Source organism: Peromyscus californicus, unplaced genomic scaffold, assembly GCF_007827085.1.
Source record: "Peromyscus californicus insignis strain IS unplaced genomic scaffold, ASM782708v3 Scaffold_17__1_contigs__length_78620276, whole genome shotgun sequence".
Lineage (NCBI taxonomy): Eukaryota > Metazoa > Chordata > Mammalia > Rodentia > Cricetidae > Peromyscus > Peromyscus californicus.
The window spans coordinates 10,175,602-10,200,850 of record NW_026294469.1 but is presented as its reverse complement, the minus strand read 5'-3'; the positions used below and the strand labels follow the sequence as shown (position 1 = coordinate 10,200,850).

Genomic DNA, 25,249 nt, shown 5'->3' with positions numbered 1-25,249 from the left:
CTGTGTGCAGTTTTTAAAAAGGGAAGTATTACTTGGGATAAAATTAAATTTGCTAGTAATCGCATATGGTCACATGTGTGGCAATTGTATTCAACTCCTTTCTGTGAATGTTACTTGGTGTTTAAAATTTTTTACTTGATTGATTAGGAAGGTATAATAAATATCCAACTGCTGTGGGATGGTCTGTATGTCAAATGTGTTGCTGATTGGTCAATAAATAAATCACTGATTGGCCCGTGGCCAGGCAGGAAGTATAACCGGAACAGGAGGAGAATAGAGCTGGGAAGTGGATGTAGGAGACATATGATAGAAAAATTGATTAGTTTGCTCAAGTCAAATTATTTCAAGAAGTCTTTGAATCATTTGTTATCATTTCTCTGTTTGGTCAGCTGTTTAACTCAGAGTCAAGCATTATCAACTGAAGAAGATGAACCACATGTACAAAGTGACTTTATTGGGACATGTCCATGGTCTCCACTATAGCTAGAATAATGTACCTATAATGATTACTATGACAAGAACAAATGTTAGAAAACAATCAATGAAGTGTGACTCCAAAGGAAAGAGGAAGGAATGTGGGAATCTACAGAAAGGGATACAAACTAGTACAGAGGTTTTTGTTCCCAATGTTTAATTTTTTTTTGTAACATTGGAGCATTTGTGTGGTAAAGCTTGGGACAACACTAACTGTATTAGTTTTAAAATACTTGATAAAAGCAGCCTAAGGAAGGAGGGATTTAGTCCAAGGATGTAGTCCATTAGGGCAGGGAGTCATGGTGGCAGGACCTTGAGGGAGCTGGTCACAATCGCGCTTGCAGCAGGAGGAGAGGGAGGAATTCTTGCTGCTCAGCTGGTTTCTCCCGTGCAGTTCAGGGCCCAGTCTGTGGAGCAGTGCTGCCCACATTCAGGTGTCTTCCCATTTCAGTTCACCGAAGCGAGTCGCTCTCTCATAGGCAGACATACCTGGATGTTTGTTTCCATGGTGATTCTAAATTCCATCAGGCTGATGATGGAGATTAGTCATCAAAGCAATAAATGGGAAAGTTGTAAGATATACTATGGATATTTTTATGCATTTCTGGTATGTAAAATGGGTATGTTAATTAATTGAAAATGGCTTTCCCCCATCTTACAGATTAAAATTGATGAGGCTAAGCAGCATAAAATAATTAAAGATTATAAGACTTGGTTATTACACTTTTTAAGGTTCCCAACTTGATCTGTTCTCAGGCTGCAAACAAAAATATAATGGGACTTTGTGTGAACAGACATTTTGTGCAGAGTGACACAGGGGGTGAAGACAAGAATGAACAAAAGAGATTGCAAATTAGGGAAGTTAGGTGAAAAGCACAGGCTACCAGTGTCTTGAAGACTACTGGAGGAGTGCCTCACGGTGAGAAGGCTGACTTCTAGTGAGAAAGGCAGAGCACGGAAATAGAACACTGGAGGCTGAGAGGAAGACTCTAGAAACGAAAACAGCCAGGAGAAGGCGTGCCTGGAGACAAGTGAAACAGGAGAAAGTACAGCCATAATGACTGCGCACCTCCAACAAATCTCTTCATGTCCTGGTCCCTACTCCATGCCCAGAGGTCATCTGTGACCTTCCAATGGCCTTCTAGTCTCTGTGCTTGCCACATATTAAAGCCTTTACCTTGAATTTGTGGTTCTCCTCTTGCTTTTTTTGTCAGTTCCTTCTTCATATATACTCTTTGCTTAGTTGTCTTCTTTTCCCTGTGCTTGAGGAGGCTGTCATGGCTCAGCTCCTCTCATCAAAACCTGAAGGATGCCTCCCCACCACCACCTCCTGCCGTGAGGGGTGGATCACACAGTTAGGTGGTCTGGGTTCTTGTTTATTAGATCTCATTAGGCAGATAAAATCCTGCATGTACAAAACAAACAAACAAACAAACAAACAAGTAAATAAATAAATAAATAAACCCCATCATGTTCACAGCTCTCCTTATCCTCCTCTGCAATATTGCTACCAGAATAAGAGAGCCGTCTTATTCTGGACTTCCCATGGTGGCTGGTGGTGGCCTTGTCTATCTACCTGTATAACCTGGTCCACCGTATCATACTCAAGCACCTCTTTATCTCTCAAGTGAATAATTGATTATCAAATCTCACTCTACTCTAACTCCCAAATACATTTCAACTCCTTTTCCCTTTGCTTTTGTTTCTACTGCCTCAGGTTTGGACCACCTATCTAGTGTAGGGGTTCCCTACCTGTTCACAGTATGACACTAGATTAAGTTATTCTAGACCAGTGGTTCTCAACCTTCCTGATGCTGCAGTCATTAATATAGTTCCTCATGTTGTGATGACCCCCAACCATAAAATTATTTTCACTGCTACTTCATAACTATAATCTTGCTACTATTATAAATTGTAATGTAAATATCTTTGTTTTTTGATAGTCTTAGGTGGTCCCTGAGAAAGGGTCATTTGACCCAAAAGGGTCACGACCCACAGGTTGAGAATCACTGCTCTAGACAATGCTTGCATTTCCTCGAGAGTATTATAAAACTCAAATGTCATTACTCTGCACTCCATCTCTGACTTTCCTGTTTTCTATTAGAAAATGTTTAAATTCTTAGTATGTCTTTTTGTAAAGTACTACTTTTTCGGAGTTATGTTTCTCTACCAAAGTTTAAGAGTAATCCAAACGTAGAAATAAAATGAAAACAAGCAAAAGAATGTACAACACAGGTTTTATTTTTGAATCTAAATAATCTGAGTTAATTAAATAATTGTTTTACTTTCAGGTTGTAGACAAATACACATTGATAATGAAAGTCCAAGACATGAACGGCCAATTTTTTGGACTAATCAGTACCTCAACTTGTATCATAACAGTGAAAGATTCCAATGACAACGCACCCACATTCAGACAAAATGCTGTAAGTTTAGAATATACAAATCTATATTTGTTCTGTCTATTTCTCTTTACTAATCCGGGTTTTTAAAGTTTTTGACATGCTTTGAGGCACGTGTTCACTTATGAATATAACTGCAATTCAAATATATAGTATACACATCTACACATGGCCTCTGTTTCCTGATTTAATATTTCTGATAGCTACCTCTTGTTGAAGGGCAGTAACATCAGTCTACATTTGTAGGAAATATTCATTGTCTTAAAGTTTCCTGAAACAATACTATCTGTGATCATGTTTTTAGGTAGTCTATGTAAACACCATGAAGGCAAGTTCTTTTGGAAATTAGGAAACATTTTACTTTGTGAAAGTTCAATAGCAAGTAAATTTTTTAATGACTTTCTTTTCTTCCAGTACGAAACCTCTGTGGAGGAAAACACATACAATGTTGAAATCTTGCGCATACCTGTAGATGATAAGGACTTGATTAAGAGTGCCAACTGGAAGGCAAATTTTACCATCTTAAAAGGAAATGAGAATGGGCGCTTCAAAATCACAACAGACCCAGCGACTAATGAGGGTGTTCTATGCGTTGTGAAGGTAACTAGTTAACGAATAAGCACTTCATGCCAGTTAGCATTTTCATCAGCTAGACAGTTTCTGATCCTATCCTAGTCAAGTTGAAAGAGAACTGATTAGTCTGCTGGTTCCCATGTGACTCCTCTTTCTTTGCTCTTGTGTATGCCAGAATACTGTTATAGAGATCTCTATGTATCTCCAGTGGCATCCCTCCCACATATAGAGAGCCTTATTTCTTAAGCTCTTAACATAACTTTGCACAAGTCATTTTCTTTACAACTCACATCCTTGGGCCTGGGTCTATGTCTATAAGAGCTACACATTTCTTTTTTGGAAAATGTTTCTGTGTCCATTTGTGACTTATGTTCTTTAGTGGGTATTCCCAATGTAACTTAGAAGCCCCATATTCTTCTCATTCTCTCTAGGATATATTCCTGGTATTTTATCCCTAGTAGACAATACCTATTATGAATAAAGTATTACATAAGACAGCACTGAATGGACATATTTTTATTGTATATACTGTTATTTGATTGTATGCTATATTCTTGGTCTCAAGTCATAAGGGCAGGAAGGTCTTTGTTTGACATGAACATTTGTTTTTATATTTCTAGCCTTGAATAAAAAGATAATAGTGTCCTGTGGGCAGGTATTATGTCTATTCACTGAGTAAGGGCCACTTACCTATTGATGAGAATATAGTATAACCTTGCTGGTTTTAGCTGATTTCCTATGGGAAAGCTCTAAAGGATTGTATGTCAAGGCCTGGAAAGTTCTGTCCAAATAGAAACAGCCAGACATACAATCTCCATATCAAATGTCTGTTTCAGCATGTCTCTGCTCTGTCTCTGGCTCATGTTCACTGAATTTTAGATGTATAGAGTAGAAATTTTTCTCTCCAGCAAACCTCGAAATGTATTTATTTCCATTATTTATAACATGACAATTTCAATTATATTTATAGTTATTATGCAAATTCATAGTTTTAAAATGAGCATAATTTATATTCCTACATCTAGCAAATATGTGTAGGAGTTATGAACTATGCATATTGTTGTGACAGGTAATGGATGAGACATAAGTATTATTTAATCTTAGATGTTGCTTCTTTAGGATAGGTATTAATATCCCCAACTTATAGTAATAGTAATAGATAATAATAATAATAATAATAATGAACAACTTGATGGTGATGGGGGTAAATCAGTTCCTGAAAGGCAAATAACAATTATCCATCCTGGAGTGAAAATCTGGTTTATAACATTCCCACATTGGTGACCTTTCCATGACACCGTGCTCCAGTAAGCTCACTCAGCAGTTTTCACATCCTGTGATTGTTTGCAGTCTATTCTCAAGGAGGCCAGTTATATTTTCATGTCTATATCTGGCTAGCAACCCAACACTGGCTGTAAATTGTTATTTACCAAATGACAGGAACACTGTGAGCTATCTCATTTAATTGATTTAAACGAGAATAGACCATTTGTTACTTAACTTAACAATCAATAAATGTATTACTTACTTTAATTTGATTTTAATAAGTAGACTATTCATAGATTTAGTTTAAAAATAAAAATGTGTAGTGAAATTTCCTGCTTCTTCCTCAGGAATTTGGTTCTCCTAGAAGAATCAGTAAGCATTTCCAGCTTCACATTTGATGTTTCAAAGGTATCACACACACACACACACACACACACACACACACACACACACACACACACACACCACATGCAAGCATACACACATGCACATGTGCTTAAGCAGTCTTACTCATATGTGGTATTTTGAACAAAGTCACCCTTCTCTTAGCATATTGCTGAGATTAAAACACTGACATCTGTAAATTTTTATGTAGATTTAAAACCTGTTCCACATCTATGGAAGTATAAACCATGCATTACACAAAAATTATCTCTGAAACCATTACCATACTGGACATAAACAGTTCTTCATTTTGAGAACTCTATGGTATAGATATTTTAGTGTATTCATGGCATGAGTATAAGCTGCACCACACTAGTGGAAATCTTTTTGTGATTTGAAAGTATACTAAAACAAATAACCTTGGAGTTTGTGTGTGTGTGTGTGTGTGTGTGTGTGTGTGTGTGTGTGTGTGTGTGTGTGTGTGTTTTACACACATGTGCAGACACACCTGTGTAATTTTACAATGCAGGTTAATTCCTAGAAAAGGTGATGCTTAATCGTGGGTGTGACTCTTCCTGTGTGGCAGTTGTGTTTAATATGTTTTTCCAATTTAATATGTCTAGGATTTACATTCCTATTTGCAACTGAAATTTGTCTACAGTTCTTGCCTTTTACGTAGTTGCTGCTAAGCTTCATTATCAATCTCATTTTTGATTTGTAGAAGTAGTTCTAGATGTAGGTGAGATGGCTGAGTGAGTAAGAGTGCTTGATTTTCAAGCAAGAGGACCTGAGTCTGAATCCCCATCCCCTGTGTGGAAAGCTTAGCATGACTGAGTGTGCCTATAATGCAATACATGGGAATGGAGATGGGTGGATCCTGAGAGCTAGCTGGCTAGCTAGTCTTGACAAAATGATGACCCTCTGGTCAGTAAGAGATGCTATCTCAAATCAACAAGGTGGATAGTGATAGAGGAAAACTCCAGAAGTCCATTCTTCTCTGGTTTCCAAACCTGCATGTGTGTGCATGCACCTGTATACTTAGGTAAATGCAACACCACACACACACACACACACACACACACACACACACACACACACACACTTTTTATTTCCCCTTTCCTGTGCTTTAAAAGAGAGTAGAAAAACAACAACACCATTGAACTTAAATATTTATTTGACTTTCATAACCCAGGATGGTTTATTTCTAATATTACTTCCAATATTTTAGTAAGGAGACTAAGTCAAACAGAAGTAACATTGTGGCCCACATAAGTTGGCTAGGTAGTTTGTGCCCTACATGCACCAACAGCTGAGTGTCTACCCCTTCCAGGACAGGAAACCCTGCCCATTGAGCCACCGTGCTAAAGGACATCCACCTCATGCAGGACCTTTACTATCCCAGGCTGCTCTTGCTCTTCCAGCTTCATGTCATATGGCCATGTTCTCTTTATCTTTATTTGAGTTATCTGGCTTGATAGAGTATGTTTTCATTGACATGAAAGGGTCTTCTCGTATTGGAATTTTAATTAGGTTCTACATTTCTGAGTTCACTTTTAAAAATATCTCTTTTGTCTTAACTCCTTTGTTAATATTATCTCTTTTTGTTCTAAATTTTTATCAGTGCAATTTGTATCTGTCATGTCAAATTCTCCCTTCTACTTTCTTTCTGCAAAATCTTAGAAAACTGAATTCCTCACAGTATTTCATAGTAGAAACACTCATCTTGAAAGGTGGCTTATTTTTTTTCCTAGGAAAAGACTTGTGCAGCTATGGCCTTAGGTACCTTTTAACCTCAATGGAAGATCTACCTTTCATAAATCAAACCCACTGAACACAGAATTTGGAATTCACCTCTGCTAGGTAGACCGTATTTCCTTGCAAGTTGAAGAAGTTGGATTTTTGTTTGTTTGTTTTATTCTGGTTTGTTTGCCTGTTTGTTTTCTAAAGAGAAAGAAAGGACATGGAGTTGGTCAGGTGGGGAGGTAGGGAGAATGTGGCCTCGAGGAGTTGAGAGATGGGAAACAGTGATCGTAGCTTATTGTATGAAAAAAACTATTTTATATATATAATATATATATATATTTATTATATATATCATTTCTAATAGTCTTGTTCTTCATTGCTAGTTAGAATCATATACTAGAGATATACTTTAATCCTTCTTTTATACCTGAAAGAATTGAATAGTTAGTAGACTGAATCAAGAATTACTTGGGTATATTTCTCTAAGTGGTCTAGAGCTTGCCAACTTGTCTTGATCCATGTAATTTTGAGTGGAAAAATTATAGATCTTGGCCATTTTTACATGGAGGGTCCTAAATTTCACCTCCATGACTTTCTAGAGAGTTTGTTAGCACTATGCACATGTGGGATGTTTTTGAGTACATTTTTATTGTAATGAAGCAAAAGCATGCCTTAGTCTGGAGATAACTTGCATTCCTTACCTCTTTAACTTGGAGCCCAGAGAGCTGGCAGGAAGATACTGTGAGGCTCTAGGAAGCTGCCCTGGATCTTACAGCTGTATTCAGCCAGAACTGCCAAGGTTGCCTGCATGTCCTTCACTTCCTCATTGCCTGAGGTTGTCCTTGTCTCTGTATGGCTGCCCCAGCATATGATTTGTGACATGGTCCTTGGTAGCAGCGAACAAATGGATCTTCATAGTTCTTTCTTGTTGTTTCCTGGGATAGTTATAAAAAAAAAAAACCCTTCATTTGCATGCTATAAATTCTAAGATTCATCAATGTTTTTGGCTTTTTAGAGAATGTATGGGTATTTGTTTCTCAATCTATTGATATCTAGGTGTGAGGACAGTATGAAAACAATTTTATTTATAATTTAATATATATATTTCCCCTCATGTATGTGGTGGTACCCATGGAGGCTAGAAGAGGCTGTCAGATCCCCTGGAACTAGAATTATAGGTGGTTAGCTGTGAGCTGTTAGCTGCCTGTCAAGGATGCTAGGAACAACATTCCAATTCTCTGGGACAGCAGCAAGCGCTCTTAACCACCAAGCAATCTCTCTGGTCCCTCATGTATATGTTTTGATTTTGTTTAACATTCAGCAAGTGACTATTTTGGTCAGTAGAAAGACCACCAGAGAAAACATCTTATGGTGTCCTTCACAGTAGAGTGGAAAATAGTGTTTTATGGATTTTACTGGAGTTTTCTGTGTAAAAATCTGGAGGTTGATGAACAGAATTAATTGATTTAGTGATGTGGAGAGATTAAAGTGTGCCCATTAAGGAAATGGTCTGAGTCCAAGCCACCTGGCTTCAAACTCTAACCCAAATGAAATCTTTTGACTTCAGGAAAGCCAGTTTCTCTTCCTATTCTCCAGACTGCTGGTGTGTAAACGGGATAATGGAAATTCCTGCTTCACATAGATGTGAGGACTCAGTGAATTTAAACTCACTGCTTAAAGCCGGGGGGGGGGGGGGGGAGATGACAGATGGAAGGAAAGAGAGCGGAAAGAGAAGAGGGGGTGCACAGAGGGCCCACCCGCTTTTTAGGCTGGGACACCGTCGCAGGATGGTGACGTAATTAAGGACCGAATCCTTACAGATACTCTTCTGAATTTCTGTTGTGAGAAGTCCATGTGGTAAATGACAGACAGGGCCAAAATACTAGTCTTAAATTATCACAAATATAATTTTTATAACAGAAGATAGTGTTACATCATTCAGGAAGGAATCTTCAAAAACTGAAGTGGATTCTTAAGAAGAAATGAGATCCTGGGTAGATTTTGCTTCAAAAAAGTCAGCCTAGAGATGGCTCAATTAGATGTCCTGTATAAGGGTGCTTAAAGTAGATATTTGGGAGCTGAGTGAGGGCACACACACCAGTAATACCAGCACTTTCAAGGGTAAGAAAAGAGGCTCATCATCATCACAGGTTTAAGCGAGCTGGCTTGGACAATACAACGAGTTTCAAGGTTGGCCTGGACTGTAGAGTAAGACTCGGTTTTAATCATACAACGATGAAAATAAACAACAACAGAAACAAACCAACCAGATTCCCAGAACCCCACAAAAACAAAACAGTCAGAAAGTAAATAAAATATTTTCACCTTTTGGATTTTGTTGAAGTTACCATCCAATTTTACAAGGTTTGTCAAATACCAGGGTCAGCTGGCCCCAATCTCAGCCTCTTAGACATTGACATAATTCTACAATACTTCTGGGTTGATAAAATTTTTCTTAAAAGAATGAAAAAAAATAGTTGAGGGATTTCTTTCCCATGGCTTTGTAAATCCATCTGTGGAGGTTTTGGAGGCGACCCTTTGTAAAGGCTGGTTAGCACATGACCATAGCTCTAGCAAGGAAGAGAAGTCCCTTTTAACAAAACATGAGCATGAATTTATTATGTAGTTTTGGCCATAATAATAAAAATGTCCAGCTGCTTGAAATACCAAATTATGGCTTACCCAGGGTCTGGAGATTTCGCTACGTCTGGCGTGAAATATCTGAGGGGAAAAAAATCTATGTAGACTATGCTCTTAAGTCTGTTAACTTTATTCCTCTAAGACAAAATTCCAACTATTCAGCTACAGCTCTGTCAGGCATTCAGGACAAGAATAAATCTAGATATACCAAGCTCTTTATCTGTCTACTTTATTTTTCTGGGATGAAATCCTGTCTACATAGCTTCAGTTCTGTCCTGACACTCAGTTCCTCTTTGCCTCTCTTTTACTGTTCCCTCAAAGTCCTGCTAACAACTAAGCTCTTATGCTTCCAGCCTCATCTTCATCCTCTGTTTCTTCTCCCTCCATCTCTACTTGCTCACTACTCCTGGCTCAAGAGTTCTGCCTTACCATCTGCATTACCTCTGCGTTCTTCTCTTCTCCCTGGTCATGCTGTTCTGTCTGCTCTACAGAAAAATGCCTGTCTGTCCTTCCCCTGGCCATGGGGTTCTTTGCCACCTCAGGAAAGTTGCTCTATCTTCCAAGTTGATATGTAAAAACCTCTTTTGTTCTTAGTCAGTTGCTCTAGAGAGCCACTAGGCTCAAGGTAAGAGGGTGTCTGAGCTTCATTAGCACAAGAAACAAAGCTATGTGTCTCCCACCAACTTGTCTTTGCCTACATGACCTTATCCAAGTACTGGCTTGAGCAGGGAAATTAGTTACCTAGAAGTTCAGTTGGTCTGAGCAGCTGAACTGTTTGCCAATTCATCTGGGAATATTTGGGCATGCAAGAATTTTATAGCAAAAGACAGCTGAAATATTAAAAGCTGGATAACACCAAATATTCATAATAAATGGCTTGCCTTTTGATAGACCCTTGGCCGGTCAAAGTATAGCTTTAATACACAGCTGAATCTCTATAATATATTCTTGTGGTCCGCCACACCAAATGTACTCCACACTGAGCTGACATGCATATCCTTTATTTTAAAGCCATTAGATTATGAAGAAAACCGTCAAGTGACCCTAGAGATTGGAGTGAACAATGAAGCTCCATTCATCAGAGAAGTTGCAAGCCGAGTACCCACCATGAACCGGGCCTTGGTTACAGTTCATGTGAAAGATCAGGACGAGGGGCCAGAATGCAACCCCCCTGAGCAATATGTGCGGATCAAAGAAAACTCAGCAGTGGGGTCCAAGATCAATGGCTATAAGGCCTACGATCCTGAAACCAAGAATAGCAATGGCTTAAGGTACACAAATCCAGCAACCATGTGCTAATGCAGTTGTCATAATTGAAACAGGTAATTTATTTTGAGATGTGTTCTGATGCCAAACACTTAGACAATTTTATTTTATTAACAGGTATAGAAAATTGCAGGATCCTAAAGAATGGGTCAGCATTGAAGAAGTTTCGGGGCTGCTCACCATATCAAAAGTCCTAGACAGAGAAGCCATGACTCCAAGAAATGACTTATATAATATTACAGTCATGGCAATAGACCAAGGTAACAAAGTTTTAATTTAGTATTTTATAATAGAATGGAAGAATAAATTGCAATTATTCTTGTGCAGAAATAATTTGTGGTAACTATACATAACTCTTGAAAATTATCTTGTAGACCAGTATCTCTCTTGTTGTCCTACAAGATGACTTTGGTGAGAAGATACTCTTTATTTCTGGTTTTGTTGGTTTGGTTTCTGATAAGGTGGTATTATATAGCCAAAGCTGCTTTTGAATTCACTCTGTAGCCAAGGATGACCTTTACTATTCCTGCTCTTCCTGCCTCAGCATACTGAGTGCTATGGTTACAGGCTTGCACCTCCACACTCAGAAAGATGCTTTTGTTGTTGTTGACATAGTCTTACTCTGTAGTCCACGATGACCTCAGACCCACCATGTAGCTAAGGCTGGTCTTGAAGCTGTGGCAATTCTCCTGCCTTAGCTTCCTCTGTGCTGGGTTTATAGGTGTGAGCCATCATGCTTAGCTAAATAACACATCTCTTATGCATCTTTATAGACTATCTGTAGGAACTTAGTTCTTGCACCACTCTGTGGTAAAGGTCAGTGATCAAACCTAACCAAAAGACTATGCAATGGTCTCCTCAGACTTCTCCAGATATCTTTGTGTCACTTTACCTAGGGGTTTTTACTCATTCAGGTGACTATTAAATGCTTCTAAACTTGAATTCTGGTTTTGAAGTAAATTTCCTCTACCTGTGGTTTAATTTAAATAATAGTAATTTCAATGTGTAGACATTATCTTATACTCACTGAATTAGAACCTCTGGCTGTGGAGCCTGAATGCAATCTATTAAAACCTCCTGATAGGAGCCCAAGGAAGGAAAGCTTGCAATTCAGCATTTGTTTCTATTATTTATAGTAACTCAGGCAAAAGGTTTGTTGAAACTTGTATCTGATATTATCAGCTGCAGGAACCATATTAGATAATCTGTAGCTTTCTTCATATTCATTCATATTCTTATTTACTGTTCATCAAATAAGCAAAGATTATGTTTTCAGGAAATAAAGATTCTAGCTGTATCACTGATGGGTATATACCTGCAGGACTCTAAGTGAACATAGCTCAAAGCAACCCATGTGTCATATTCATTGCTGCACAATAGCTAAGAAATAGAACCAGTTTAGATGCAAGGAAAAATAAAGAAAACATGGTACGTATACACAATGACATTTCATGTCTCTGTAAAGAAAAATGAAATAGTGACACAACTAAAGATCATTATGTTAAGAGAAATAAGCTAGACTCAGAAAGACAAAAGACACATGTTTTCTCTCATATGTAGGACCTAGACTTAAAATTTATATTTGTGTGTACCTGGACTGAGTCTACCAGGTTGACCTCAGTCTGTGGGGAAGGCTTTGCCCTGGAGGAGATGGGAATGGGGGGGGGTTGGGGGGAAGGTGAGGGGGACGGGAGGGGGGAGAACAAGGGAATCCGTGGCTGATATGTAGAACTGAATTGTATTGCAAAATAAATTAAAATAAATTAAAAAAAATTTATATTTGTGTGTATGTATGTATGTATACATACATATGTATATACATATATATACATACATATATATATGTGTGTGTGTGTGTGTGTGTGTGTGTGTGTGTGTGTGTGTGTGTGTATTGAAATTTATTTTCCTCTTTGGATACTCTAAGAGAACTTTACTCAACCTTGTCCCTTTCTCTTCTCAGAGGGCAAATCATGCACAGGAACCCTTGCAGTGAACATTGAGGATGTGAATGACAATGCACCAGTGATACTTCAAGATTATCTTGTTATCTGCAAGCCAAAGATGGGGTATACGGACATTTCAGCTGTGGATGCTGATGAGCCTGTCAACGGCCCTCCCTTTCAGTTCAATTTGGCAAGCTCTTCTCCAGAAGTCAACAGAATCTGGACCATCAACCAAGTTAATGGTATTCCAGAAAAATAGTGATTCATATGATTTGAAGTAGCGAATTAACTACTGGAGGGTTTACATGTTAATTTACATAAAGTATAATGCAAAAGTTTAGGATATTAAATTAGCCTTTTCCAATGCATGTGCCAGTGTGTGCATGTATAAGTGTATGTGCATGTGTAATCATCTATCTATAGTGTTTGTGTGCGTGCATGTGTGCACCATGTGTGTGCATGTCCATAGAGGCTAAAAGAGGGTGTCATATTGTCAGATTTCCTGAAGCTGGAGTTATAGGAAGTTGTGAGTTGTCCAATATAGCTGAGAAATGAACTCTGGCCCTCAGAAAAAGCAGTAAGTGTTCTCAACCATGGAACTATCTCTTTAGCTCCTAATACCATGTTCTTTCATGCTACTAAGTTTTATATATGCTGTCCATTTTGCCCTAGAAAAATCACCCTCACTGTGTCTTAGTTTCATACTTAAAATGTATGCATTACCTACTATTGGTCGGATAAGCTGCAGATCCTGAGTATATGTATAGGGATGAGTCAGGGAGGCACTACCTCAGGTCAGCTGCTAGACCTCTGAGAACTCATCCCAGAAGTATAAGGAGGAACATGTGACCTTTTGCATCACATGTTAATCGCACCTCACACCTTGTATGACTGCTGTTTACCAACTGTCTTTTCTCACAGCGTTCTTAATCCATATTCTCACTTTCAGCACCGAGCCCAGTGACTAGCAGCTAATAACTACTTAAAAATTGATTGCTTAATCAATGTTTTGATTAAAGAATATGCATATGGGAAAAAACACAATAGGGAAATGAATAATTTGGTAGTATCTGGGTTTAGAAGATTTTATCAGGAATTCTGAGTGTTCGAGTGTAAGGAAGGGTGAAGTTAGGTGGTGATGAGTCTTATGTGCCAAGCCGAGGAGACTGACCATTGTATGGTAGATGACAGTGGGTAATGCATTGAGACTGTGGAAAGGAGACCATTCTTCATCCAGATGTATGTCTTATACTGATGACAGTAGTGTCAGGAGATCATTGGAAGAGGGCAGAGTTGATTGATAAGGAAAATCCAAGGTTGTTGAACTATTACAAATATATGACATAGCTATGACTTGGCCAGTCGTCTTGGAAAAGGTCAATGATTTGCACAATCTTTCTTTAAACACTGGTGATGCTGAAGTGTTCCAGTATAACCCAGGAACCATTCCCAGTGCTCTAGCAAGCTTTCGGGTACAAGGTGTAGCCAAACCCCCAAAGCTCTAACAGAAATTTAAGCTGTGCAAATTTCAGATGCTTTCTGGGCTGTATTTTGTGCCACTGTGACATCATTTTTGTCTATTATAGAGGCCCAAGGATGTTATAATTGCCCCTGAACATCTATAGAGCTTTGGTCAATTGAGAATAACATTATTCAAATACGCTATCAGGACCATTGTGGGAAGTTGACTATCATAGTTGATAGAAACTAAGTATTATGATGTAAATGGCCATGTTTTTATAAAGGGAAGTAATACAACTAGCTCTGCTAAGGAGATTATTGCCACATACAAGGCATTAATCATATAGGAAGTATTGTGCTCTTTGAAACATTGCTTTTTCCAGAGGGTTAATGGACAGACGGTAGAAGGTAAATGGCTTAGAGCATGAAAACTGAGAATGTTCTCTATTCAGGTATAGATTCTTAAATAGAATATGAGCTGGAATTAAGGAAAAGTTTTGACCTCTACATTAAGAGCCAAGCTAGAATTCTTATTCTGTATCGATCAGGGGAAATTAGATATTACTGGAATGTTGCTAGGTCATTTCAATACCAGATTATTATTGATTATTATTATTATTATTATTATTATTATTATTATTATTATTATTTTGGCCTTTTGAAATAGGATCTCACTATGTAGCTCAGGCTAGCCTCAATTTCATTGTCCCCTTTTGGCCTCTTTAGTTTCAGATGCTAGAAATTCAGGTGTGCATTCCTTATCTGAATCCAAATTTATTCTTTAAGGCTGTCTCTCATAGAATTACAAGGAGAAACATGTCTAAGGTAATATTAATTCCTAGAAGGGTGGAAGCATCAAGGCAGCCCCCCTTTGCAGTTTTTTTTTTATTTAGCAGGTGGGTATTTTACAATAAGAGTGGTGGAGTAGGTTTGTAAGAAAGAATAAGTAATCACTGGACTGGAGAGAGTTCAGTTGATAAAGTGATTGTTGTGCAAGTGTGAAGACCTGAGTTCAGTCCCCAGAGCCCACATGAAAAATCAGGGAAGGGTAGTACCTGTTTGTAATATTGGTGGTGGGGAGGAGATAGGTCCCCATGCTTGGTGGCGAGCCAGCCTAGCTTAATCTGGAAGTACTGGGCAATGGGAGTTCTTGTCTCAAGAATCAAGGTGGTCAGTTCCTGGGGAATGATAGCTGAGGTTCTTACGGGATCTGTATATGTGAGCACATACATGTGTACAACTCTCCACCTGAAATCAATCAATCAAAATAAATCTTTTTATTTTATTAAAGATACAGCTGCCCGCCTGTCCTATCGGAAAAATGCTGAAGTTCAAGAATACACCATTCCTGTGAGTGTAAAAGACAGAGCAGGCCAATCCACGACCAAACTCTTGAGAGTCAACCTGTGTGACTGTACTCATCCTAGCCAGTGTATGGCCAGGTCAAGGAGTTCAGGGGTCACCTTGGGGAAGTGGGCCATCCTTGCCATCTTGTTGGGCATCGCACTGCTATTTTGTAAGTACTTTCAATCACTTGAAGTTAAAATGCAAAATAAAAGATCTGAGTGTCAGAAAGGATCTTGGGAAGTAAATAAAGAGAAGAATCTATCAGGTGCGAGTTCCTTTTACAAGTTGCCTCTGTAGTCTACGGTAGTTGTGCTTCAATAGTCACTATTTGAGGGAACACGAGCCTTTCTGAGATAGGTTCCACCCTTGGACAGAGTTGTTAAAAGGTCTTTAGTTTACTTAATTCTGCTTCCTTTTTCTCATTTATGGGGACAATGGTGGTAACCTACTCTTTGCAGTCCAATGAGTTCACTGATAAGAAATTATCAGATTTGAACATCTAAATGCCTAACATACATTTATTATTTTTTCAAGCCCCCAAAATAAATATATCTTGAACACCTACTAAATTTCAGAAAATTGTACTAGGTAGGATTCATGGGAGAGCAAAACAAACAAAAATAACAAACAACAGAATAGAACCAAAAACTCAACAATTACCAAAAAAAAAAAATTCATTTTGACAGGAGGGAAAATTTGGAGTACAGTAAGTAGACTGACTCAGTCATGCTGTTGTGGGTGTGAGGTCATCAGTGTGAGTGAAAGGCATAGCTGTGTTCCCTCAGCACTTCAAATCTGCATGCTAAAATTGGAGTTTCTTGTGATTATTGTGTTTGCGTATTTTTTGGGGGGGTTTTGTTTTGTTCATTTTTGAGACAGGGTCTCACTATACAGCTCTGGCTGCCCTGGAACTCACTTATGTAGACCATGCTGGCCTCAAACTCACAAAGATCTTCCTGCCTTTATCTCTTAAGTTCTGGGATTAAAACAGCTTCCTGTAATTTTCATATCATGAATTATTGCTATTTTTTTCTTTCAACAATTTAAAGGCTTAAAAATCTTAGGTCATGGGTCATACACAAACATGTGGTGGGCTAGAAGAGTAGCTGTGGTTTGCCAGTGTGCTAGCCATTCTTCTGGACCACTGTAAATCGCTGCTATTACTGTTGGTTTATTATCCTAAGTCTCCTATTATGATGTCGGATAAAAGTCTAAGTAAGATACAAAATGTGCTTAATGTGCTTAATTATGTTTATTGGAAACAAATTTGCTCTGAGAAAAGTTTTTATTTTTATTTTTCAATTGGCAAACTGATCTTTTGGGAATCAGTAAATATCTTCAATGTTTGACTTAAATAAATGTTAGAGACTTTTAAGATCTACAGTTGAACTCATGCTTCTAAACACTTTTCACGTGTGATTATTACATAATTCAAATTGTGCCTGTGAATTTCGCAAGACCCAGACAACTCGACAGAAGGCACAGTTCAATGTTCTTACTGTCCTCCTGTGGCCATAAGCCATAAAGGATGGTCACTTTTGTATGTCTGGTAAATTAAGTATGTTCTTTTAAAAATATATCTCTCCTTATTTTTACTCAGCGGTGCTGCTGACTTTAGTATGTGGAGTTGTTACTGCCCGGAAAGGAAAGCATTTTCCTGAAGATTTAGCCCAGCAAAACTTAATTATATCAAACACTGAAGCACCTGGGGATGACAGGGTGGTAAGTAATTTCTTTGGTGAATAATTATTTCTATAGTTTTAAGATCCATCCCTGTGAAGTTATTTGGGAGTCAGTTTATATTTGTAAATAGTTGGAATCTTGTAAACTGTAAATCTTCAGTCTGCCACTGTTCCAGAGCTTCTAGAGTGGTACTTAATGAACTTAATAAAACAAGTTTACCTTCCAGTTCTATTTTTCCCACTCTTCGATAGTATTAATTCAGCTTAGTCTTTTATGTTGTGGATTGATGACAACAGTCATCACTCTGACTGCTTTCTGCAATGTGTGAAATTCTCTGACACCCCCTCTCCTACCGTTGTCTTGTTTTATTATAATGTAGTGCTCTGCCAATGGATTCACCACCCAGACTGCCAACAACTCCAGCCAAGGCCTCTGTGGTACAATGGGATCGGGAATGAGAAATGGTGGGCAGGAGACAATTGAGATGATGAAGGGGCACCAGACCTTAGACTCCTGCCGTGTGGCTGGGCATCACCACACCCTGGATTCCTGCAGAGGCGGACACATGGAGACCGACATTTGCAGACACACTTACTCAGAGTGGCACAGTTTCACTCAGCCCCGCCTCGGCGAAGTGAGTGTCCCCAGATGCTTTACTCGGAAGTAGAGAACAGTAGAACACTGATAATAATGTACATTTCAAGAAACTGCTTTGCCACAGTGTTTTATGTGCCTTCTCTTGTTAGTTCTGGTCATTTTAAATAATGCTTTGAACTTGTTATATTTAAATTTTAAATATTTTGATCCCTCTGTCACACTCAGTTTTGAGAATCTTATGAGGACCAGAGGCTTCTAATATCTGCCTCCAAAGATTCATTTTTAGGTGTACATCTATCTTATAACCCCCTGTGATAAAAAAAAAAAAAGGAATGTGAAGATAAATTTTAGTTCCTCACAAATACATATTCCCCACATCAAACTTGTATTTTGCTATGAAAACATAAACATATGAATGCAGTTTTAGGTTAAAGATTAACATGTTTTACTTAGGCTATACATGAATTTTTTTTACTTATTTTACTTTTCTACTTTATTCTAAATGGACTAGTTATTGTTAGACATATTTATAGGTTGTGGTGAGTGGTCACATAGATATGCAATGTGGAATGTTTAAAGAACCCAGTGTGTGAGGACATTTGAAATTTATTCTTAAGAATTTTGAAAACTACAGCACACTATCATATGAATTATTTTCAATACATAAGGCATACTGTGCAAATATACAGTGTCTCATCTAGAGAGAAGCAATGCTGTGAAAGAAAGGATTGAATGAGTGAATCTCAGTCCACATCAACATTGGAAAGCTTTTGGAAATACTAATGTCTTTGCTTCATTCTGGAAGATTCTAATTACATTGGTGTGTGTGTGTGTGTGTGTGTGTGTGTGTGTGTGTGTGTGTGTGTGTGTATGTGTGTGTGTACAACATTTCACATGTGATTTGTTTGTGGGGCCAGGGTAGGGGATCTTGTTTGAACATTCTTTCTGGCACTGATTCCGTATCTGTATCAGAGGGCACTGGTGCCTCTGTGGCAAACACTGTACCTGACTCTGTTAGTTCTGTGCTGGACAGAACACGAGCAATAAATATTCTAGAAGAGGGTTCTCAGTTACTGCATGTCCATAGCATTTGTTTTGTTTCTATCTTGTCATAGTCAAGTGTTTACGTGTTTTGTATTTGAAGACAGCATTCACATAAGATCATGGGAAGGGACAGAGGTCCAGACGCTCCCTTAGGAATGCCCTGCAGTGCCGTAACTGGTCATGGGAGGTGTGGGTAGCAGCTGGCCACCAGCTGAGGGTTAGCGGAGGACTGCACAGCCAGGTCAGCAAAGGGAGCCTTAAGTTTGGAAGACAGGCCAGCAGGACACAGCACCGAGGCCAGAGTTGTCAAAGGCTTGGCTGCTTCACAACCAAAGCACAGTTTCTGCAGTGTGAGTTAAGCTGATGATTTTAATTGCAGTGATTTTCTAGGGATATATCTCTGCTTTTTGGCTACTTTGGAGTGCAGTAATTTTTTAAACATATTTCATCATTGCACACAATAGAGGTTTAGTTTATATTCACTGTACACTGATGGGCTTAAGAAGTATGCTTTCATGCATTGCTTTCCTTCTTTAGTTTCCAAAATAACAAAGTGATATTTGAGGAGAATGCAATTTAAAGTAACACAAGTTAGTAAACCAAAGTTACTTAAAACTAGGACCATTCGATATCCATATACAAATTCCAATCACTTGGTATATTGTCTCCATTTTGTAAACTGACCTCAACTATAGACAAAACATTTGGGTATAAATATTTCATGATGACTTAAATGTACTTAGATATCGCATTTGTAGACCTATTTTATATTTTTATGGATTATTAAAAATGCAAACTATACTGAATTATGATATGGCTGTAATATAGACCAATCATGTGCATTTTTTGTGTGTAGGACTCCATTAGAGGACACACTGGTTAAAAATTAAACATAAAAGGTAAATAAAATAAATTTTCTGTTCATATATTGAAGTTGTTTAAAGAAATAATACAATCCCTCTTTTTTGGACTTTACAGAAATTGCATGTTTGTAATCAGAATGAAGACCACATCCCATCCCAAGACTACGTCCTCACCTACAACTACGAAGGCAGAGGATCTCCAGCAGGTTCTGTAGGCTGCTGCAGTGAAAAGCAGGAAGAAGAGGGACTCGACTTTCTAAACAACTTGGAACCCAAATTTCTTACATTGGCAGAAACATGCACAAAGAGATAATGGCACAGGGTTACAATTCGACATAGCCTTAGCAGTTACTCCAGAAGTTTGAACTGACGATACTATAAAACAGAGTCACTACTTATACAAAATGGTCTTGAGTTATATTGGCTTGTGATATTCTGACTTTAGTCTAGTGTGAAATTGACACATATTCAGTAGAAACCATTTGCGGAATTCTGATCTTTTGCAGGCTGGCTGTGTGCTGTGTGTGACATTCTTGCAATGCTCAGCAGGGGCAGTGGGCTGCGGTTCCTGGTCTGTCCCAGGGTCATGACCCTTTGCAGTGTGCAGTGCATGTGTCTCCACTCAGTGTTCCTAAGATACAACCACATTGTGAGTCAAGGAGTGTATGCACATATAATGAACATTTCTACGTCTTACAGCCTCCCCCTACCAATTTGTGTTGTTAAAGTGATTTGTTGTTGACCAGTTTTCAAAAAGTACAAGGATTAAAATAGAGAACCAGCAGAGCTCATGTTGTAGTCCTGGATTTAGCCAAGGGTCTGTAAACGACCCGCCCTGCCCTGAAGATATATTTCTAACAAATGAATTGGGTAAAATATTGTCTAAAAACAGCTCAGTTGTACCAATATCACGTCACCACACACTACTAAGGATGGCTTAAGAATCAAGCCAAGCATTAAGTAACACTATTTGAAGAATGTTTCAGGACAGAAATGTTAACACAAATTACATAAAACTTTTGTAAAGCTGAAGATCTCGGACGTGCCTCTCTCTGATTTCACTATCAAATACTTTATTGGACTTTGGAAAGAGTATTTGGCAAGCTAGCCTATGGTGCAGGGTAGCGATTTCTTTATTCCAGCACAGTCTGAAGCCAGTGAGTATTTCCTCAAAAGTGCACACACAATGCAACTTAAACCAAGAGGAAAATGGAAATTATTGAAAATAAGGCTGGATGTGGCTCATCTTGTAACAGGAAATTGGGGCTTTAAAGGGGCAGACTTTCTCCTGCCTGGTCACTGTGCATTGTGTGACACCTTCAGGTGTCAGCTCAGCCTGCTCGTGTAATTTGTTTCAATTTAGAAATATATATTCTAGTTTTAGTGGGAAAGAAAGAGAAAGGCACGTGGAAGAATGGATTCACTTCCCAGGATATGTAAAGATTTGTACATTCAATTAGAAGCTCACTACAGGATCTGCTCCTTTGCCCCTTATACTGCTGGGATCCTCAGGAATTTACAGAAATGACATGGTTTTCTTGGGACCTAGTGCTGGTCTCTGCTGAAGTTACATCCTTCATCACTGCCCCCCCCCTTATTTTGTCTTCTACTTTTCTTCTCTTGTCCTCCTTCTCTTCATTTATATATTTTTTTGGGGGGCTAGCATCTCTACATACCCCAGGCTGGCCTCAAACTCACAATCCTCCTGCCCCAGCCTCTGCATACTAGAGTTACAGGCAGATACCACCACTCTTGCTTTTGATGCAGAGCCAATTGACACTGTCTTTTAAGTTTGGAGGCTTTGTGGTGCTGGGAGGCAAAGCATCCCGAAAGCAGACAGTGGGGACAAAGTGTTGCTATCCTTAGAGCCACAGACTCCCGGGCTCTTCCCCACACTCCAGCCACAGCTGCAGCTGCAGCTTTCTTTCTTTCTTTTTTTTTTTTTTTTTTTTTTTTTTTGTTTTTGTTTTTCGAGACAGGGTTTCTCTGTGTAGTTTTGGAGCCTGTCCTGGATCTCGCTCTGTAGACCAGGCTGGCCTCGAACTCACAGAGATCCACCTGGCTCTGCCTCCCGAGTGCTGGGATTAAAGGCGTGCGCCACCACCGCCTGGCTGTGCTGCAGCTTTCTTGACAGCACCCACTGATACCCTATTTGGGAGGTCTGGCACCAGTCCAGAAGCTCAGCCCGCCTCCTGGGTTCCTTTTCCTGCCTGCCAGAGCTGTTCCAAAGAACTCCAGCAGATCCACCTAGGTGGCAAACCTTCCAGAAACTCAATCATCCTTTAGGGTGAGTTAATTTTTTATCCGTTTGCTTTGTTGGGGGGGGGGGGTATCATAACAGAAGAAACAGGAATTTAGGATCCATGGGAGAAAGATGAAACCGTCACTTAGGGAGGACAAGCCGATGGAGCATGTAGTGTTCAGAGACCGACAAACAAGCAAACCGGTTGGGAAGGCCAAGAAGTGAAGCCAGCCGACCTGTGAACAGCAGTCAAGGTGGCCTTAGATGCTCTTGGCGTTCTCCTGGGCCTCGCCCTGCATTTCCTTCTTGCTCAAAACAATATAGCAGCCCTTTGGGTTGGTGAAGTATCAGGCAAGCCATTTTTTGAGACCTCTTCTTATTTGGAATAGGAATTCAGGAAAGAGGTCTGCGAAGGGAGGTGTAGCTCAGTCACCTGCATACCTGTCTGGTTTGCTTGAAGCCAGCCCAGAATTTGATTCCAAGCACCTTGAAAAACAAACGAGCATGGTTCCAGCGCTTGAGAGGTGGGACAGAAGGATCAAGGAAGTTCAGAGTTCTCCATAGCTATGTGAGGAGCTGGAGGCCAGCTGGGACTACATGTGGTGAGTGTTTGGATGGGCCAGAACTGCTGTGCCAAATAAACCCAGCCTTGGCAAGAAAGCCCTTAGCCCTTCTCCAGCAATGCTGAGGTCCTCAATTACACGTGCATCTAAGATTGGGATTTGACTTTACACTTTTCATTTTACCCTGAGAGTCATTTTCTTGGTATACTTCTGAAATTGTCAGGGTTTTTTTTTTTGTTCGCAGCATCATAGAATATTATTCTTTTCTCACATGCATAAGGTGAAAATTGTGCTATTTTAGTGTGTAAGAAAAACAGCTCGCTTTTTTTAAATGCTTTTATCCCCCCCCCCCCACGCCCGGGTTTTATGTAAATGTACAGACTATTTTTCTTACATTTGTAAAGAAGCAGTATCTAAAGAGCAATTGAAGTTTATTTTTCAATGTTTTAAACAACTTTAATTTGATGATTAAATTGCTTTTGAAACATGTCAGATAAAAATAAACACTCATTGAATGTGTAAAATAATACGTCTTGATAAGGAATACAATAAAGCAATGCTAAACTGGTTTCCTCTCTTTGCTGTGTGTAGAGACCAAATGATTGAAGGTGGTAACAGTGCAACCTTGAAACACTGAGTTTTGGGCTAGGAAGAAAATCAAAATACTCCACAGCACCTTTGCTGTGTAGTGGGGAATATTTTAGAGAATAGGCCACTGGCAAATTGTCAACATCATCAGGACATACTGGGTTCAGGATGCCATTTTTGAGACTCAGTTCTCCAGATGAGGGCCATCTGGAAAAAATTCATAATGTGGATGTGATTGCAGAGCTGACATAGTGGTAAAGGACTTGACATTGGGGACCAGTAATTGCTCTGATTGGCTGAGCCTTAGCTCCAGCCCCTTTTAGCACTTGGTATAGAAATTTTAATAGGAGAATAAAGGGGGCAGTGTTTCTGTGACAATCATGGACTGCACTGGCATTCTGTCTACCCGTCACACACAGAAGCCACTAGGAAAAGGAATCTGAGAGGCAAGCTTTTTCCCAGTGTGGTTACTGCTTTGTTTTCTGGTGAGGTGCGTTCCTCCTGAGTCCTCCTGGCAGGAGAGGCTGGTGCTCCAAGCCTTTACCAGTGACTCCCTCTTCCCACAGGTCCTTTTCAAGTGTCTGTGAGGGATCGTGGGACACACTCATCAATGGCTCAGACCTCTCCTGTTCTCAAGAACCAGACAGGATGAGCACACTGACCGTGCCAGGATACTAGGCTTTATTTTATTTATTTTAAAAAGATTTATTTTATCTGTATGTGAACCTGGGTGTATGTCTATGTGCCACATTCATGCAGGAGCCCATGGAGACCAGAAAAGGGCATCAGATTCTTAAGAACTGGAGTTATAGATGGTTGCACACACTTCCAAAATCATCAACATCTGCTTTGGGACCACCAAAGCTGAACTTCAGGAAAGAAACCTCCAGACGCCCTCTCATTTATAATCATTGTCTCCTGAGAGAAATGTGACCATTGTGGGGAGAAAGTATTTTTGTTTAAGATTTACTTTGCCTGTGTGTACAGGGGCCTTCAGAGAGCAGAGGAGTACGTCAGATCCCTGGAGCTGGAATTGCAGGAGGTCTTAAGCTATCCAAGATGGCTACTGGGAACTGAACTCTGGTCCTCTGAAAGAGTAACTAGCACTCTGATCTACTGAACCATCTCTCCAGCCCTACCTAGAAGAAAGCATCTGTCAGTCTATTTCCGCCAGCCTGTACCGATAGATGCAATAAGATTCCACGGGGAACATTTGTTCTTACATTCTGGAATTCATTATGTAGATGTTTTACTATTTTCCTTTCAAAATGCCTTAGTGCTGTGTGATCTAAATATATGCACAGCAATTTTGTTAAAAGATAGACTTCAATTTTACCCTTAATGATTCAGGTTCCTTTATGTATGTAATCTGAGTCTCTCTAGTGAAGCTGAATTACTGCTTAGAGAGCTATGTCGTAACTGAAATTATGCTTGTGAACCATACAGCCTTCTCTGATAGGATTCGATGTGCTGGAAGTTAAGGGCAATCTTCTAGATTATTCCTGTTACACTGTGTTGGTTTTTTTAAGTATGATTCGTCATAGACAAATTAAAGCAGACATATAATAATCTAAGTTTCCTTGAGGAAATGCCAGATAAAAAAAGGCCCAAGTATACCAGACCCAGAAAGAGAGCACAAAGAGAAAAACAATGGTGCATTTTTATTTGTTTTTTTTTTTTTATTTATTTGCATCAAGCTGGTTTGGTAACATTTGTGCTCTGTGATTCTAACTTAGTGAAGTGCCCAGTACATCTGAGTGTTTCAGAGTTAATCATGAATAAGCCTAAGTTCAGATCTTGAAATGCCACGTTACTCTTAAAAGAGAACCCTGTTCATTCGGCCTCATCTAACCTGAAAGGTCTTGTCATTCAGAAGATCTAGGTTTTATCCTATTTATTTTTAAAATATTTATTTTATTATCTGTATGTGAAACTGGGTGTATGTCTGTGTGCCACATTCATGCAGGAGCATGAAGACTCATGGAGACCAGAAGAGGGCATCAGATTCTTGGTTATGAGCTGCCACGTGGATGCCAGGAATGGACTCAGGGTTCTCTGAAAGAGCAGTGAATGTTATTTACCACTAGGTTATCTCTCCAGCCCCAGGATCTAGATTTTAAATGTTATGCTAACTTAGGCTTCAATTCATATCCCCAGTGACAACCATGAC

At 39.2% G+C, this 25,249-nt stretch overlaps 1 protein-coding gene across 2 annotated transcripts in view; it reads left to right on the top strand.

The window, feature by feature from the left end:
* LOC128112403 (desmocollin-3) overlaps positions 1–21,651 on the top strand; it is a 41,368-nt gene extending 19,717 nt beyond the window's left edge. Inside the window, exons 8-17 of one of the 2 annotated variants that reach the window (XM_052741418.1) lie at positions 2,766–2,900; positions 3,291–3,476; positions 10,494–10,753; positions 10,866–11,008; positions 12,709–12,933; positions 15,444–15,668; positions 17,100–17,221; positions 17,562–17,816; positions 19,680–19,722; positions 19,802–19,899. In XM_052741418.1, the coding sequence (XP_052597378.1) occupies positions 2,766–2,900; positions 3,291–3,476; positions 10,494–10,753; positions 10,866–11,008; positions 12,709–12,933; positions 15,444–15,668; positions 17,100–17,221; positions 17,562–17,816; positions 19,680–19,706 (1,578 nt within the window). In that variant the 3' untranslated portion in view covers positions 19,707–19,722; positions 19,802–19,899. Of the gene's footprint in view, positions 1–2,765; positions 2,901–3,290; positions 3,477–10,493; positions 10,754–10,865; positions 11,009–12,708; positions 12,934–15,443; positions 15,669–17,099; positions 17,222–17,561; positions 17,817–19,679; positions 19,723–19,801 lie in introns of both variants that reach the window. The other variant, XM_052741417.1, reaches the window with a different exon arrangement.
* The last annotated feature ends 3,598 nt before the right edge of the window (positions 21,652–25,249 follow it).